General features: G+C 38.5%; 1 protein-coding gene across 3 annotated transcripts; it reads right to left on the reverse strand.

Moving 5' to 3' along the window:
• Window positions 1–1,987: 1,987 nt before the first annotated feature.
• Window positions 1,988–14,687, reverse strand: LOC113664381 (TBC1 domain family member 22B). Of its 3 annotated transcripts, none has more exons than XM_089206927.1 (13): window positions 14,431–14,686; window positions 12,495–12,566; window positions 10,340–10,617; window positions 8,983–9,168; window positions 8,774–8,844; window positions 7,972–8,100; window positions 7,676–7,741; window positions 7,289–7,403; window positions 6,758–6,864; window positions 6,279–6,354; window positions 5,469–5,596; window positions 4,533–4,628; window positions 1,988–4,021 (listed from the first exon to the last, which is right to left on the reverse strand). In XM_089206927.1, exons 1-13 carry the CDS (start codon window positions 14,586–14,588, stop codon window positions 3,887–3,889), a joined length of 1,617 nt encoding a protein of 538 aa, XP_089063053.1. In that variant the 5' UTR covers window positions 14,589–14,686; the 3' UTR covers window positions 1,988–3,886. The 3 variants fall into 3 exon arrangements, with proteins under 3 accessions (XP_089063053.1, XP_089063054.1, XP_089063055.1); XM_089206928.1 differs by lacking the exon at window positions 14,431–14,686 and adding an exon at window positions 12,639–13,474; XM_089206929.1 differs by lacking the exon at window positions 12,495–12,566 and having other exon boundaries at window positions 14,431–14,687.
• Between the last annotated feature and the right edge of the window lie 200 nt (window positions 14,688–14,887).

Here is a 14,887-nt window from a genome sequence, read left to right on the forward strand (position 1 = left end):
AAACCAACCACTGCTTGGATCATAAAACGCTAACTCTGTAATCTTTTAAATGAGGGATTTTGCTTTAGGTGGCGAAAGCTTAACCAGCTTTTATCGCACGATAAGGGTTTCAGCACACGTTTTAACACAGATGTTAGAGGTGAAGAGGTTCCATTAATGTTGGCAAAAGATCACATTTTAGTTAAAATCCACGTTTAGTCTAATCATATTAGCAAGAACGGTAGAGATAGGAAGAGATTTTGCATGCATCATGGATTTCCGTGCAGCGGGTGAAACACGCCTCTTCGCACCTCGATTGTTGGCTGCTAACCCTTTCTGTTCTCTATTTTGTGACACTCAATCTTATTGCCTTTTTCGCAATTAATGATACCAAACCGCGAATTAAAAAAAAGAAGTTTCACCGAGATCAATGCATTTTGAAGAAGTAACCCTTACTTTATCGTGATCCATATTGCTACACACCTCACGGTAGAAAAAGTGATGTCCACGATGTAGTGAAGCCAGGTGGACGGTGGACTGCTGAGAAAACACATCATTAAAATGCGTCAATCGCAACGAACGAAAACCAACCAATTACCGCTCGGCATGACACTCAAAGTTGACGTCATTGCCTGAAGAAAACCAGGACTGTGAAGATACACGTCGGAACTGACCACTTGGTGACACAGACGATGTCGAAGATAACAGTAACGGTTCACGGTTACGTTATTCATGTGTCTCACTTGCAATCCTGTCCATGTAAAACTCTTTATTCTTCACTCATCCTGTTTCTATATACTTTTATTACTTGGATTCATATCGAAAGGTTTTCATGCGCTCACAGTTAGCTTCAGTGCTAATCTAGGCGGGTCGCAAGTTAGAAGTAAAACTGTTACATAAGCGTTCAAAAATTACTGATAATCTACTGATATCGTTAATAGGGCAAGTTTACAGTTACAGACTGTAAAATTTTAAATTTACCATATCATAAAGGAAATAGAACTACAAAGTTGCCTAAGGACTAACTAAGAATATAACATGTTGGCAGCTGAAAAACTCGCTTTAATTCGTTAAAAATTTCACGAAGGCTTGACCTTTTGGATGATTTGTTGAGTGACAATATAAGAGTCTTCTAAAGTGAGAATGTCGGAGTTTTCCTTTTATTTACTTTTCGAACTCAGCTCTTTGAAAGATTTCTCAATTGTAAGGGCATCTCATTCCAAACCTATTGCTCCAATTGTGGAGAAAGAACGTGCTCGAATGCACTTCTCACCAGTTCTCTCAAATCCTCTCGTAATTATCATTCTTGGCGGGGATGTGTCGCATCAAAGACCTCCACGCTGGGTGGTTCCGCATTGCAGACCCGAGTGTGCCTGTTCAATCCCTGTGTCTTAAAATGACATCTGAGAATTGGTCGCATGCCAGGTAAAATTCTGATTTCTCTTCATTATTTCGCCGCATTGATACAAAAGAAAAATCTAGTTGCATCCACAAAATATGACGAGCTGTACGAGAATCCCGGTAAAATCAGGAGATTCGCAAAGGTGGAAATGCAAATGTAACAAATAGATGGTAAAGGGAAATGAGTGAACACGCCGCAAGTTGTAAGTTTGAGGATCAGCTAAGCTTTGATTTCGGCAAGGGTGCGACTTCGAAGGTGTAGTTAGTTTGAGAGCCCTGCTAACATGAAGTGCTGAACAGTGGGGCATACCAGGTTGCAACAGAATGGTCCTTTATAGAGTGTGCACTTGTCAATAACTAAAAGCATTAAATTTCTCTTGATAACTACTGTTTCCAAACTGTAACATATTTTATTGTTGAGTTATTAAGCTCATTCCAAACCTATTGCTCCAATTGTGGAGAAAGAACGTGCTCGAATGCACTTCTCACCAGTTCTCTCAAATCCTCTCGTAATTATCATTCTTGGCGGGGATGTGTCGCATCAAAGACCTCCACGCTGGGTGGAGCTGTCTGCAATTATTATTATTGTTGACACTCACCCGGACGATCACACTACACAAAATATTTTATTGTTGCCGAACATCGACAAAATTTCCTTTTGTCAATCTTAAACAATTTCCAATCTAAGTACCTTTTACGGTTAAAGCCATTTAAATAAAAATATTCAACTTGTTCTTAGCCACAAGGGATACCAGCTTGCCTCAAATAAAATACGAGGAAACTTCACAAACGATACCACTAACCACTGGAAAATCCGAGCCTGACCGGCCGATTAAATCCATAATCGATCAAAATCGATATTGGTCGAGGCTAATCAACAAAATTGATCAACGAAATTGATGAACAAATGTGAAAGAACATTTCTAGATTTTAAAGATTATCTATTTACTTCGATTTAATCGAATATAAAGAGGATTTTAAAGGGCTGCAATTGGATGCGAATTTTATCGTCGAATGTTGATAATATCCCTACCAGTTAAGGTAAGAGACAAGTTGACAGGTGTCGGGCATGCAAAGACGGATAAGTGATTTTCTGTACATTTTATAGATATTGTTGAGAGATTCAAATGAAACTTCACTTGAAAGCATATTCCGAAAAAACCTAATGGGGTGATCATCTTCGTACAAACTCGGCTCGTTCAGAGGGCAATCACCACATACGTCGCTTAGCCATGAAACTCAGTGTTCTATCTGTTTTCTCTTCGAAACTTAGCTAATACACCTATGCCACCCTGAGGGATTTCCCTCTCTCTCTTGGAAACCTGCTTCGAATATGCAACGGTTTAAGACGGCGTCGGAAATGTACCCGAAGGGGGAGAAAGGTCACCACACTTGGAGGCACAGGATTCCCAGCTTAAATCAAGCGTCGGATCCAAAAAGTTGTTAATTAATCAAGGTCAATCGAAAGTAAGCAATAAGAATTGAAGATAGTCCAAGACAATAGAATGCAAACGAAGATAACCGAAGACAACGGATATCGATCGGAGAGGTTCCACGACAATCGAAAATAGCCGACGGCCACCGAAGACAAACGATGGTGATCAAAGATCTCCGACGACAAACGATGGCAGTCGGAGATAATTGATGGCAATCGGTAGCAGTTGATGGTAACCGAAGACAAACGATGGCAATCGAATTGACCATGGAAATTGTGCCTCCGACTTTTCATCAACTGGATCTTACTAAACTATCGATTATTATCAATTTCACGAGTGATGCTCGATCAACGATTTATACCGATCGGTCAGGCAGGCACGAAAATCGTGTACAACGCGCTTACTCAGACTGTACAAAAATATAATTATAGCCTCATGACGGCAGTTATGGGTATGCGTGGGACTGCAACTATAGGAAATTCATCGAGTTGAAAACATAATTTTTTTAAGCCATATGGTAATTATCAAAAGACGGATTACTGCGGCGAGAAGGAAATTTTGCAGGACATCATACCTACCAGCAAAGTTACAAAGAAGGAAATATACCATTTTTTCATCTCTATGTAAATTGGCCCTACTTTCTTATTTAAAAGAACACGTCTTTCGCATTCTACAATCGTGGCAAGGGGAGCTAATGCACGGGAACGTGAGAGAATAGCAAAAATATCACCGGGCTGCTCTGAAAGTCACTAGGTCTTTAGATTAAGAGCTATGGACGATAAGGAAAAATTAAAGAAACCATCGAGATCACTGATTTGGTTTCTCGAGGCTTTCAGAGAACAAAATTTCGAGCAAGTCACTTCTATATCCAGTTAAACTTTACAGTGTCTCAATGTCATTCTTGCAAAAAAACCCAGATGGCGGTTTTAAAATCTTTTAGTGTAAAGAAGTCTTGGAGACTGCTGGGCGGTTCTTATCACTTCACCGCCATTTTGTGACTGCATCCTGCGTTCTACCTAAGTATGTACCCTGTATTTACACGGCCAAACTATTGTATTGATTCATTCGTCTCACGAGAGATGCTGTAGATGTTTTGGGGCGTCCGCAAACATGTACTCTAATCTGTAAGCTTCCGCCAAAAGGAGGCTTATTTGTTGATCGTCCCAGTTCGTTGTTGGTAGATTCTGTAGTAAAAGCATTAAACCCTGCAGAATGGAAGAAAATACCGCGTTCACGGAGAGTTTTGAAGATCAAATAATACCCAATGAGAAAAGAGTCGTTGAATTGCGGTGAAACTTTTAGATCTAAGAAGATCTTAAAATACAAACCAAACATATATGGAAGTCCCTTGAAAATGAAAGCGTCGATATAAAAGCTTTCACTCAAAGGCAGCGGGAAAACTTTGTTCTAATATTTACTTAGTGTTTACGGGGGGGGGGTGGGGGTGGGGGGGAGAGGTGAATCTATAAATTTTATACGAAAACTGTGCGAGTTCTCACCATTCGTTGAATGTACGCTACAACGTAAAAAGGTCACAACTAAAGCAGAGACCAAAAAAGGGAGGGGGGGGGGAGTCGGGCGTGGCGAGCTCTTCTCTCTTACATAACCCTTCTGACCAGTATTTCTTTGCGTTGAGCGCCTTGAATATAGAAGCACTTCACTATCGCGAAGGATATCAGTCATGTTTGTCAAGCTAGAAACAAGCTATCCACAAACCTGAAAGTCAGTTTCTTCAACAATATCTTTTGAAAACTGTTTTAAGAATGCTGCGCAGACGTACAGATGAAATGAGGCAAATCCATTTTCTACAGCCTAATGGGAAGACGAACAAAAGAAATTGCATCAATCTTTTAACCCTTTACACCCTAACATCAGTATGCATATTCTCCATACAGTTCTTTATACATTTCCTAGGTTCTAACCAGGAGAATTTGTAAAACCATCAAGAGCTTTGTTAATTGCTGATCATTTCCTTTATTCTCGGGACTTAAACATCTGATTCAAGGGAGAGATTGTAAAGAGAAAATAGAACCTTGTCACTTTTAGGTTAAGAGGTCTTGAAGTTGCCAAGCAATAATTACTACATCGAAAAGCAGTGCTCAAAGTTGCCACTCTTCGGTCGCCCCGATGAGTAGAAAAAACAAGTAAAAAAAAAACAAAAAGCGAAAAACTCTGCTGCTCAAGTCACCAATTTGACGACCTTAATCGCTTCACGACTATGGTCTTCAGTTTCTGTGAGATGAACATTTGCATACAAAATTATCACGGCAATTTTCAATACACTTTACTTTGTTCTGTGATAAGTCCAGAAACTCGTGCTAATGCCAACCAATCAGATGTAAAATTAACAGAAACTCGCGCCACTCTCAACCAATCAGATGTAAAATTAACAGAAACTCGCGCCACTCTCAACCAATCAGATGCAAAATTACCAGAAACTCGCGCCACTCTCAACCAATCAGATGAAAAATAAACATCCGATCACGACTTGGTCGCCGGTGTTTCCCCGCGCTTTAGGCTGTTTATCATTTTGAGTTCTCATTGGCCCTTGAAAGTATTTTCCTCTACTCTGATTAGCCGTTGAAATTACTTCGGCTTTGGTTTTTGGATTGCATGAGTAACATTAGGGAAATTTTCCTTGCAGATACATACCAGGTAAGTATCCCAAAGTCGTATTGTACATCTTAAAGGCATCTCACGCATTAGAAGATTATTCATCCAACGGAAGGCAAACTGTAAATATTCCACATTATTTCTCTCCAAGTGATGATTCAAAGGTTCTGGTAAGTAATAAAAATGGGAAGAACATCTTTCGTAAGTGAATTAGAGAGCATAGAAAAAGTCCCTAGAAAGAGTCACCTCTCTACAAACCAGTTTAACCCTTAAAACTCCCATGAGTGACCAAGACAGAATTTCTCCTCACAATATCAATACAGTATCAAGCAGGCAATTGATGAGAATAAAGAAATATACCAATTAGGAGATTATTAGTTGATCCAATACCAAATTCTCCTAGTAATATTATAAGGGTTGTATGGCAGACAGTCAGAGGAATTACTAATGAGATCTTGGGAGGAAAAGGGTCAAATGAGTTCCAGCGAAACGTCAGGGAAACTTGAACTAATGCTGAGCGTAAACTGTGATGAACTCGCATCTTATCCTGGGAGATAGCAATTCTCTTAGTCGGTTCATGCTACAAACAACGGGATAGGTTTTGGCTCCCTGTGAGCCGCTTGGCTCCAGCGCAGACTGAACCTTCTCTTATTCTGTAGTTTTGTAGCTTACTGGCAAAATGGGCCATGAATTCGAGAAAACAACACAGCGAGACTGCCAGGTCTCGAATCCTGAGTATTCTACCCACGATCCACCGCGTCTCCGTAAACCTTCGGAATACTGGCTTCATATCTCATAAGAATCTAGCACAACGGCGGCCCTTTCGATGGAAAAAATCGTTTTTCTTACCATCGATTCTTTGAATGAGTTCTTTAAGCGCGTTGACTTTCATTTGTATTCCAGGCTGTGCAAATGTGTAATTGTCCTGTGAAAAGAGAACCATTATGTAGTGAAATTGGCACTCTCCATGAGCTTTTGCCCGTTAGTCAAGGACAAAAAAATTTACGAAAGACAGTAAATTACTACGGATCGTCTCACGGAGCCCAGTATCTCGCAAAAACGCGAAGAACAAGACAAGAAAAGGAACTGCGAAAAAGGATGAAATACATACGTTTAAGGAGGCTCTATAGGGTTTTTGCGTAATGTTAAAGCGTGCGCCAGCGTTAGTTTTTTAGAATTTTTTTTAGAAATTTGTGGCTCCACAGAGGGAGGCGCTCGCCTGTGATGATTTGGCTCTGCCTTTGATTTTCTTCAATTTGCTTCGGTGAAATCTCTAGAGCCTCCTTAAGTGTGAATGACTTTTCTAGAATGTACAATATTAGATTCACCTGTATTCCATCGAGCAACTTGCTCATGCACCAAAAGCTATCTGCTTCTATTGTGTCTAAAGTGTCCTGTGAAAGACCGCTGACATCGTGGTTCTCCAGGTCACCATCTTCAAGAAAAATTTAAAAAAAGGAGGATATAGAGACGGAATCATTTCCAAGGGCGTCGGTAAGATTTTTAAAAGAGCTGTAGGAGGGCATCTCGGTTAAGATACAGCCACTGATTTCTTATGTTATCCTTAAAACTTTGCGCGGGAACTTTGCGCGCGGCTGGCCAACATTGATCCATTTGCGCATGCCCTACGTTTGACCAATGAGTGTGCGGATTGTGCGCACTAGGCGTGATATCCAGCCGCTGTTCGGAAACATGAGCCTACGCTACTCTCCCAAAGCTCTCCTTCAGGTCATTGGGGGAGTCATAAATTGGGCTTGAGCAAACTGCATGAATTAAACTTCACAATAACTGGATACCATCAACTTTTCTAAATTAACTCGAAGGTTTAAGGAGAAAATTGCTGATGACAATTCACTTACCAACATATGCAGATAAAAACACCACAAAGAAAGGTGTCACCAGATCGTTAATTCCCTGAACATAACCACTGGCTGGGTGACGGATAGCCCAGATGTACAAAATCCTCTCAAAAATCTACGAGAAAGGAAAACTTCTACGTTAAGACTCAAAGAACCGGTTATTTACACGAGCTCAACCCCAACCGCGGTTTTACCCAAGAAGTGAGTTTCTGGGATTCTCTTCAAAAGGATCGATTTGATAGGTTCGGCTACATTGAAGAGGCTTAGAACGCGGTTTTATCAAACTACGGCTAATCTTTGTTGAAATAACCGGCCCATAGTCGTGTAGTACAACTCGATGTTCCATATTTCTAAACACTGTGATGCTGTAAAAGGGATTCCACTAACCTCTTGCACCAAGGGTTGTTGAAAAAGAGGAATCAGAGGATTCGTTCTTGGAATATCAATGTGTATCTGTTGAAATATTTGATATTAGTAAATTGAAGGCTTGTTCTTCGTATTCAATTAAAAATTACCGACAGAAATAAAAGAAAATTGGTTTCCTAAAAACACTACAAAAGTTGCGATGACAGACCTCACTGCGTACACTGCTCCTATACAAAATTGCTGAGGCATATTTTACGCGACTTGACCCAGACTCCCTCACCTAAAACTCACTCAACTACAAGTGCATAAATAGTTACCTGTCTAAATGTGTCATGATATGTATCCTCGTATCTCGTTGGATAATACTGCTTGACAAAATTGTGATACTCTTCTCGCTTTCGATCCAACGTCGCTTGTCTTCTGTCAATATTTGCAGGCAAGTATCCCTAGTAACGTAGAACAATTGTTTACCCAGAATTGATTAACATGTTACTTCACCTTAAAATATCCACACTTTATCCAGCAAACTGGTAATAAGAACACTCAGACTTATCAGGTAGAAGTTGTTATCTTGATCTAACACCAAATTCTTGTAACTAATTTACAAGGAAATGTGTAGCAGCTAGAGGAGAGAATTAACAATCAGATTTCAAAAGTTAAGGGGTATCCTACTTACACAGTAATCACTTGTTAACAAACCCTACCGAATTAACAAGCAGACAAAGTTCAATGACGAACAAGGGCGTAGCCAGAGGGTACTCACTAGATTATCATGTCGATCTCTATGTCATGTTTTACTTAAACCTTTACACCCTAACATCAGTATGCATATTCTCCATACTGTTCTGTATACATTTCCTAAGGAGCTGACAAGGAGAATTTGTTTATAAACATCGAGCTTCATTAGTGGGTGATCACTTTCTTCCTTCTTGTAACCTTAATGTGTGAATTGAGGGTGATAATGTAAGGAGAAATTAGATGCTTGTCACTCTTCGGGTTCAATGGGCTCATGTGACAGAAAAAAAAGGCTTACAAAGGGGAAGGGAGGGGACGTTGAGGGCACCTCAGGACCCCCTAGCTTGCTAGACGATCACAAACATGTAAAATAAACAGACTTACACAGAGCAACTGCCATGTCGTTGGGCGGACTGTGACTGGAATTCCTGACCAACTTAGTTTCCTTATTGCATCTGCAGATTAAGTATATGGTAAATTCTTAGTATAGTTTAACCATTAACACTCCAACATCAGTATGCATTATCCCCATACTGTTTCCTTATACATTTTCTACAGTGCCACTATTACCTTGCAAATAAAAGCATGCTTACCTAAGTCAGTGTTAGGACCTGCCAACAACTTTCCAAATTTTTCCAGCTTGTGTATTTCTTGATCTTGAAATTCCAGTTTAACAGCTCTAATGGGGGAGGGGGGCTTGGGAGACTGTAGATTGACAGGAGGAGGGGATGGGGAGTGGGCAGCAGACTTTGAAGATGATGACTGATTCTTGTGCCGCGCTGAAGAAAAAAGAAAAGAAAGCCAACATTGTGGCTCGTAATGGATCATAATTTTTCTCCAGAGGTGAATATCAAGTAACCTTAAAACTTATTAAATAATAATGATTGAAAGATAAAATTTCCAGAACTCTGGAATTGCAAATCATTGTTCCTGATAAATATCGGCAATGACTGCATTTCACTCAGATGAAAACACTTATAAAATCAAACATCACAGTCTGGTGTAGTGTTTATTGTTTAAAGTGACTACCAGTCTCAGATTCCTTTAAAACCCTTTACACCCAAACATCAGTATGCATATTCTCCATACTGTTCTCTAAACATTTCTTAGGGGTCTGAAAAGGAGAATTTGTTGAACAATCAACAGTTCTTTAGTTGTTGATCATTTCCCTTGTTCTCATGACCTTAATGTTTGATTCAGGGCTGATACTGTATGGAGAAATTAGATGCCAGTCATTCTTTGGGGTTAAAGGGTTAAACACCAATATCAAAACTGTGTTTGTCACCAAAAAAGAAAAATTGCAAGCTTCAGTAATACACCCCTAACATCACTAACTTTTGGTACCATTTAAAATGATGTTATCATCAGCTCTAATCTACGAGGGCTAATTGGTAATGAACCATTGAACGTAGACCGTCTTTAAAGAGGCAGTGTTACTAAGAAACCTGTTAATGCCCAAAATCTGATTGTTAATTCTCCCCTTTAGCAGTGACATATTTCCATGTAAATCAGGATTGAGAATTTGGAGTTACAACTGTACATCAAGATGATAACTTCTCAGTGATCAGTTTAAGTATTCTTGACACCAGTTTGCTTGATAATGTATGGATATCATAATAATAATAATAATAATAATAATAATAATAATAATAATAAAATCTTTATTACCGTGTCAATGTATTTAGCTCATAGAGCTAATTGGGGACACCTACTATTACAAAATTAATAAAAAACTATGTACAGTATCCTAATAAGTAACAATATAGCAGATAAACTATGCATTAAAATTTAAAAATATTTAGAAATATCAACAATGTTCAGATAACACAAAAATACTTGTACAATGCAGATAATTAGAATAAAATAGAAAAAAATAATAGAATAAAAAAATAGAATAAAATAGAAAAAAAAATAGGGAGAAGTTACATTGTAATCACTTCTAACACTTACTTAGTAAGCTCAAAGGAGAAGGACGAGATGTCTTGTGCTCATCTTTCTTGACCAACTGTTCTGGAAGTTTCTTGGTTTCTTTGGAAGTCACATTAGTTGGAATACTGGCTCTGACCTCACCTCCACTGATTGTGCGCACTCGAGAATCAGGTTTGGAGTACTTCTTTTCTTCTGGGTCCACACGGATCACATCGTCATCATCTTCACCCCATGCATCACTCATCTTGGTGTTAAACTCCTGGAAACTCAAGGGTTTTGGTTTGGCTTTGCCATGAATGCTGAAAATAAAACATGTTCAATTATTTATAATAGTAATAGGACCAAGTGGAGTCCAAGTCGGTCTGTAACCGTACGAGTGATTAACAAAATTGGATGACTGCAAAGCAGCAGTCCAATTTGTTAATCACAATTATAATTACTGACAGAATTGGATGACAAAAAGTTGTGTTACCAATTAATCATAACCACTTCAATTTCTGAAAAAACAAATATACCTAGAGCAAATAACTGCAGTGGAGACAATGTCTTTTGTTAATAATTCCATGACCTTTATTTTGGAAATTTCCCAGTTTTTTTTTGGCTAAGTGGTTGTTGCTACGATTATTTTGATCATTTCTGTGATTGGTGGATTAGCTGAGTGGATGCTTCAATTGTCCAATTACACTGTCTGATTACAACTGTACAGACAACTGCACAGAATGATTAGCGAAAAGTGAAGCTGCAATATGCACCAATAATATTTGATGAATTTGTAATGATTATGATTACCCTGTGGCCTAACAACTGATTCCTTAGGTTCCCTGTGCTACTATTTAAAAAGGCCTGAGTTCTTGCTCCATTATGATCATTCCTTGTGCATAATTATATAATTTCAGGGTTCCTATCTTCCCTTTGGTATATAAATGTGCACTAAGAGACTTCCAGAAAAACACAACAAAATATTTGTGAGAGAGTAGCCTTCATTCTACTAGCATGATGAGAAGGAAAGAAACCATATTTTATACAACACTGCTTGATTCATCATCAAATGCTATATGAAAATAAAATGTTGGGAGACAAAAAGAAGAAATGGTTCTTAGATATTCACAGCAAAAATATTATGTTAAGAAAAAGCTTGATGTACCAAGTGCCTGACATCACTCATAAAACTGAGTGTTTTAACCATAGATATTTGGCAAACCTTTTGATAAAATTTTGCTAAGTTGCATGAAAAGCTTAGCCGAGTTCTGGTAAGCCAAGGAATTAAATTGTTGTAATAATCCTAAGGTTATGTAGAGATTCTCAATCCTTAATTTAACTTAGAAATTACTACACTTTTAATGACCACCAGATTTAATCTACCTATTATCATTAAGAGCATAAACTTTCTGCCCAATAAGCATTCGATAAATTTAAACATTGTTTGCTGGCGTATTCATATATTGTTATTTAATTACACGAATACGTATTGAAGTGCCTAAACCAATATAGATTTAAGTCTGATCTCTTTAATACGAGTTATTTATGAAAATCCTTTGTCATACGCAGTAGGACACCTTTGTAAGTCCGATTAATCTTTCCTTTTTAAACCAATCCTCTTTTCAATGATCTCAAATAACGATGATTATCAAAATAACATAAAGGCTTCCTGGATAATCTCGCGATAGATCAAATTCTAAAATCAATACTAGGGACTATTTGGATTCAAATGCGTTATTTTCTGTTCCGTAATGAAAGAAATTTGATACGTTATTGTACAAAAGATAAAGTGAAATTAAACCAAGGAATTCTTGAATAAGTTTATTAAAAATGTTCCGCAATTAGTGCAGTGGTAAGCAAATTATATATTCAAAAATTAGAATGAACCACCACTGAACGAAGATCGCCTGTTAGATTCATTAATTGACTCGGCCGCTTTAAAAAAATAACCACACTCTTGGCAAAATAGGAGAAAGAAAACATCGTGATCATTTCAAAAGACTAACCGACACAACTTTTCAACAAGATTTTAATTTAATGTAAACACAGTCGTTCAACTTTCCCTAGGATCTCAGAGCGGATGAAAGTTTGGTATTCAACAACTCTACAGAGTGCTAGAAGGAAGTATACACACGCAACTTCTTTGATAACTAACTTTATCACGCCATCATGAGCAGACGTTATAGACTAAACGTACCTGGAAGTCTGGTTGGCACTTGGCAAAACGCTCGAAGACAACAAGTCTTGAGTCCCATGTGCAGGTTTTATACTGTTTAGAAAGTACATTAAATCAATAAAAGGGCTTCAAACATGGCACTTAATCGACGGAAAATAACGTTACCTTCCTGGTAATTTACTCGTGTTTCTTTTCCAAAAGGATTTTTTCGGACTACCCGTTTCAAAAGTCACAAGAGTTGGATCTTCTGAAGCAGAATGCTCCATCGTGTTGAACTGAGTTCCGAGCGCTATAACACGCTCTTTGGCCGCTTCGCTCATGTTTGGGATAAAATTCGACTATCCACCCATCATAAATCAGTGATAAAAGGATTTGATCTCGTTAAAAGCGGGAAAGGTCGAGAAAAAACAAACAGTATCCTGATAATTTTTGTCGTCTATATCACGAAGTCACAATATGGTCGACCGAGTTCCGATGTGGCGATGACAATATCCGCTGACAACTGGTATTTGTGTCGCAGGCTCACTTTGAGGCTTCACTTCCGGTTGAAAATTTGACGAGCACTTTGTAGCAACTGTATGATTATTACAATACAGATATTTTCATCACCTCATAGTTCCATAAAGAGAAAATGATGGAACTAAACAAGATGTAACTTAAACAAATATGCGCAGAGATTAAAATTATTAAGAAGATGAAATTTTCTAACAGAATTGTTTTAAAACACCTAAAAGAATCACTGCAGGCTTTCTGAAATATGAACGCAATTCTCCACTTCAGAAGACTGGATACTCAGCATTGCTAGCTCGTTCTCCTTTCTTTCAAAAAGACAGATCTATTTCTAGCCGTATCAGCCTTCTGCGAACTCTGTTCCTCTCGTAGAAATAATTCATTTGGCATGCCAAGATTAGTTTTCCATTTTCCAATTAACAGGCAAAAGAGTAGATTTGGAAGTGTTATCAGTGAAATTCAAATCATCGTATCGTTATACGGATTTGTGAGTGAGGAGGTGGGGAGGGAGATGACATGTTACCCCAATGGCATCCCTGGTACCTACCAGCTATCATTTTGATCATATATAGTCCATTCCGGCGGGATGCCGAACCAGTCTATCAGAGTATAAGTAAATGAAAAGATTCGCTAGCTTATTTTCCCTGGTTTATCTATCCGAAAATCTTCAAAGCCGGCTAAGAGCTCTCAGCTCTTTTCGTAAAACATCATCTACTTACAAAAGCGAAGTACAAATGAATTTTTCCCATACTCCTATGCGCAAAACCATGTTCATAATTATTCTCAGATACGTACACCAAGAGACAAATTTTGCATGAAACCAGATATGATCGGTCACAACGCCGGCACCTTTTAAAACAGAGTTCAACTCATCACAAAAATCACGTGTTACTCAACAAAACACCATGGTGCATCCAGTTCACGATGCCGCAAATTATTGTTGTCATACAAATCTAAAAGCTGTCTTCTGCGTTTACTATTCTTTATCGGTTGGACACACAACTCTTCCTCTATAGCTCGGCGATAAAATGTCGCAGTTTCACGTCACGGCGCATCATATTAAAACACGCGTTATCATTACTTCGAATGTGAGTTCATGTTCTAACCATACCGTAGTATGTTAAATAAACTGCAATTTTTTTTTCATGTTTTGGTTAATGCATTATCGAATCACCATTCTTCTGGAAAACTTTGTTGAATAATTTAAACATATCGCTTTAAAAATTAACGCAGCATATCTTCTACAAGTCAACAGCACACTTTGATTTTCACATGTAAAAACCCTGAGACAAGGCTCACAACGACATGATGAAGGTTCTAAGATTTTAACTGGTGAAGATTCGCGCTTTTGTGGTTAATTATCGGCATTAGCAAGTCATATCACACAGAGAAAATACGATGATACTGATTTTACTGACGAAGAATTAATCTCTGAACGTCTACTTACCGAAATCCCGATAACAAAGACACGTCTTCGTCGCCACTCTCGAAGTTCCCGCTTATGGCCGACATCGGGCATAGGAATTTGGCGATCATGAGAGAACGGCTGTTGTCTTCGGTAGAGTAACCTGTGAAGCCAGCTGTTCCCGGAAAATCCCTGTTCATTTATGAGACTGTCGAGGCCCGAAAAAGGGACTTTCCTATCACAAATATATATGAATGTTTTATAGCCACTGTAAATAGGTAACGTAGAAATCGTAAGTTGCGTGACAAGTTCATTCCATCAATCGAAACCCTCCGTTTGAAAAGTCACGTAACTAAAGACTATTGTGTAACACAATTCGACATGTTTAAACGTGACAATGACTAAGACAGCTATCAAGTTTATCTTGTTTTGAAGCTTCTTAGTTAGGTGGCGCCTTCTTCTTCGTAAGTGTGGAGTTAGCAGTAGGGTTCACGGCCAT

The sequence above is a fragment of the Pocillopora damicornis genome, chromosome 5, assembly GCF_964200805.1.
Source record: "Pocillopora damicornis chromosome 5, jaPocDami1.2, whole genome shotgun sequence".
Taxonomy (NCBI): domain Eukaryota; kingdom Metazoa; phylum Cnidaria; class Anthozoa; order Scleractinia; family Pocilloporidae; genus Pocillopora; species Pocillopora damicornis.